The sequence below is a fragment of the Plasmodium gaboni genome, chromosome 11, assembly GCF_001602025.1.
Source record: "Plasmodium gaboni strain SY75 chromosome 11, whole genome shotgun sequence".
NCBI lineage: Eukaryota > Apicomplexa > Aconoidasida > Haemosporida > Plasmodiidae > Plasmodium > Plasmodium gaboni.
The window spans coordinates 547449-551061 of record NC_031491.1 but is presented as its reverse complement, the minus strand read 5'-3'; the positions used below and the strand labels follow the sequence as shown (position 1 = coordinate 551061).

The window sequence follows — 3613 nt, the reverse complement described above, 5'->3', positions numbered from 1 at the left end:
ATTTGAAAAAGAACAATTTTATAATTATAAAATATTTGTGTGTAATAAACTGTATAAAAAAAAAAAAAAAATTATTTATATTATATAATATATATATATATAACCCAATACAATATTGTTGTATATTGAATCATGGTGAAATTCAGGCCAGCATCTAAATATATGTATCCCAATGATATGTGTGAATTAATAAGAACGGTAACCGATATAATTGAAAAGAAACATGATGTAGAAGTGGATAAAAAACAATTATGGGATATCGTTAATAATATTTATGAACAATGGATAAACGTTTCTGAAATAGAAAAAGAAGAAGACAAAAAAGATTATTATAAATTAATATCCTTTTTTACGTTACTTTTATCTACTAACTGGTTTAATGAAGATCAAAATGAATTGGAAGATCTTGTGAATGAAATTTATTTTGCTCATATGGGTTTAGCACAAACATATCCAGAGGAAGAACTTACCAGAGCAATAGAAAATTCCCTAGGTGCCGAAGTAAAAAAGGTAAAATTTTAATAAATAGGTCCCAAGGACGATTAAATCAATTGGTCTAAATAAAAAAAATATATATATATTATTATTATTATATTTTTTTTTTTTTTTTTTTTTTTTGTTTTGCCTGAACAGTGCATAATTAATAAGAACGATTTAAGTGTGGAATTTATAAAAGGAGATTATGGAGATGGTATTTTTGATGGGAAAATTGTACTAGACTTAAATGAAGGTTTATTTTTGCACACACAAAAGGATGTTTTACAATATACAGGGAAATTACCTGTCGATGCGTATGAAATTGAACTAGCTATTAGTTCATTTGATTGGAAACAGCGAGACGAAAAAAAAAAAGAATAAATATAAAATCCTGACTTGTTCATGTAATTTTTTTTTTTTTTTTTTTTTTTTTTTTTTCATTTTCATTTTCACAATTATTTCGCATGAGTAAATTTCGCTAATTATTTATAATTATGTATGTTTTAAAAAATTTTTAGTAATACTTTTATTTATAATATATATATATATATATATATATATATATATATATATATATTTATATGTATATGTATATATTCCGTTATAATCCTTATTATTTAGATGTATGAAAAATTTATATATATTTACACATATACATCTTTATTTTTACACCTTGTTATTATTATTGAAATGCCATAGTGTGTACTATTAATAATAATTACACCTAATCCGGAATTAACTTTTTGGAAATAATTATTTTTATTAATTCAACATTTTTATTTTATTTTTTTCAAGTTATTATCTAACAAGTGATATAAAAAACATTCAAAGTATCAGAATTCAAATGAAAAAAAAAAAAAAAAATATATATATATTATATATATTAACATAACAAATGATAGTAACTACAAATAATCGAAAAAACGGAATAGATATATACAAAAATGAAGGCATACAAAATAAATTGATGTACAAATTAAAATATATTTAGTGAATATCACCAAAAATTTTCTGAATCCATTTGTTCGGATCAATATTTTCCAAATTAATTTCATCGTTTGTCTTTTCAAAAATATTATCACTCATTGATAAATCGACTTTATAATCCGAGGTTAAATAATCATGCTCGAAATTTTTTTTTTCTACATTATTTGTGTTTGTAGATTTGGAACGTGTGGAGGTATTTGTTCCTTTAAAAAAGGGGGGTTTTATTTTTAGATAATTACCACCTCCAGATCCATTTTTTTTTCTTAGGAAATTTTTTGTGTTGGATGTATCTATAAGGGATAAAAAAAGTAATAAATTATTATATATATATTAAGAAATAAATATAGAAATATAAATATAAATAAATAAATAAATATATATATATATATATTTTTCCTTATGTTACCCGTTGGAGTGTTTTCTTTTAATTGATCCATCGAATTTTTTTTTCTAAATTCTATTTCGGTATCACTTAGAATTTCTTTTTCTTTATTTAATAATTCTTTATTAAAAATTCTTTTATTGCTAATACTTTTATGTTTAGTCCTTTTATCATTTTTAATATTATGTATAGTTGATTCTTCGATTGGATTTTTTACACTGGCTTTTATTCTAAGGTGGTTATTTGAATTATTATTATTTTGGGTGATGTTTATATTATTTAATAGGTTATTCTCATTCATATTCATTTTAACGTTAATATTTTTTTTTTTCTTCTTCTTCTTCTTGTTGTTGTTGTTCTTCTTCTGATTATTATTATTATTATTATTGACAAACTTATTATTATTTGAGGTTGCAGCTTCAGGTTTACCTACCATATGATAATTTGTAGTATTCCTTATATGATTATCTATAGTTTCATTGTGAAAAGTATTTGAAGGATGATTGCAAATATTTTGTTCTTGAGATATTTGGGTACTTACATAATTTTTGATCGTATTATTATTTTCTAGATAATTTAGGTCAGAATTATTTCTATCGTTATAATTTTGTTTTAATATATTTTGTTTTTTTAAATTATATTTAATTTTGATATTATTTTGTTGCTGTGCTTGATTATTTGTAGTGTTTTGTTTTTTTTGATTTAATAGAAAATATTCGCTTTGATTACTATTTTTATTTTCTTTTTCATAATTTTTTAGATTATTTATATTGTTAGATATATCATCTTGAAAGCTTATGCTATGGTTATATTGTAGAAGATGATTATGTGTATTATTATTTCCAATTTGATTATTTGGATTTGTATTTAAAACATTTTTTGTATTGGATATGAGTTTATATTGTTGTATACTTTCTTTTAATAATATTAATTTATGTAATCTGTTCTTGTATGAAAGAGATCTACATCTGGTTTCATTATTGTCTTGAGAATGTAAATTATTTGTTTCATATTTCTGAGGAAGAAATTTATTAGAATTTTCGAATATTGTATTATGATCATTTGATGATATACATAATTTTGTATTTTTGTTATAATTAATAGAATTTTCTTCATTGATTCCATTATTATAATTATTTTGTTTTTCATTAGAATATAAGATATTATTATTTGTTTGATTCAAAGATATGGATGAATATAATAGATGTTGATTTTTATTATTTGTCATATGTTCATTGAAAATTTGAGGATTAATAATATTATTATTTTGATCATTATAATAAATATTTTTTAAAATATTAAAATGTTCTTTATTTTTATATTTCAATTGATTATTTCGTTTTAAATGTAATGTTGCTTTTAAATAATTTTCGTATTTCCATTTTTCATATATTTTTTTTTTTTTTTCTATGTCAAGTTTTTTTAGTAATAAATTATTTATAATTTCCGATTTTTTATCTTCATCTTCATGTTCGTTCACTTCTACTTTATTATTTATATGTTCATTATTTTTAACATATGTCGATTGGTTTGTTTTGTTTATATCTCTTTTTAAATTTGATGAATCTTCATTTATTCGTTTTTCTATATTTTGATGGTTTTTTTTTAAAAAAGACAAGTTTATATTTCTATCATAGGAGGGAATATTTAGCATATGATATATAAAAGGTGGATATATGTTTTCTATTTTTTGTTCTTTATATGGATAATAAGAATAATTATTATTTGAAATATTTGATAGACATTTATTTGTATTGTTAAGAATAT

General features: G+C 20.6%; 2 protein-coding genes across 2 annotated transcripts in view; one reads left to right on the top strand and one right to left on the bottom strand.

Annotated features, from left to right (window-relative positions):
- Positions 1-132: 132 nt before the first annotated feature.
- On the top strand, positions 133-858 carry PGSY75_1118000 (hypothetical protein; the record flags this gene model as incomplete). Its single annotated transcript, XM_018786302.1, has 2 exons — positions 133-510; positions 634-858. 2 exons carry the CDS (start codon positions 133-135, stop codon positions 856-858), a joined length of 603 nt encoding a protein of 200 aa, XP_018641097.1.
- Positions 859-1464: 606 nt separating this feature from the next.
- The window catches only part of PGSY75_1117900 (hypothetical protein), a gene marked incomplete at both ends in the record, with an annotated part of 4196 nt that continues 2047 nt past the window's right edge, over positions 1465-3613 (bottom strand). The window contains 2 exons of the mRNA XM_018786301.1: positions 1465-1754; positions 1871-3613. The exon at positions 1871-3613 is cut by the window's right edge and continues 2047 nt beyond it. Of these exons, the coding sequence (XP_018641096.1) occupies positions 1465-1754; positions 1871-3613 (2033 nt within the window). The remainder of the gene's footprint in view (positions 1755-1870) is intronic.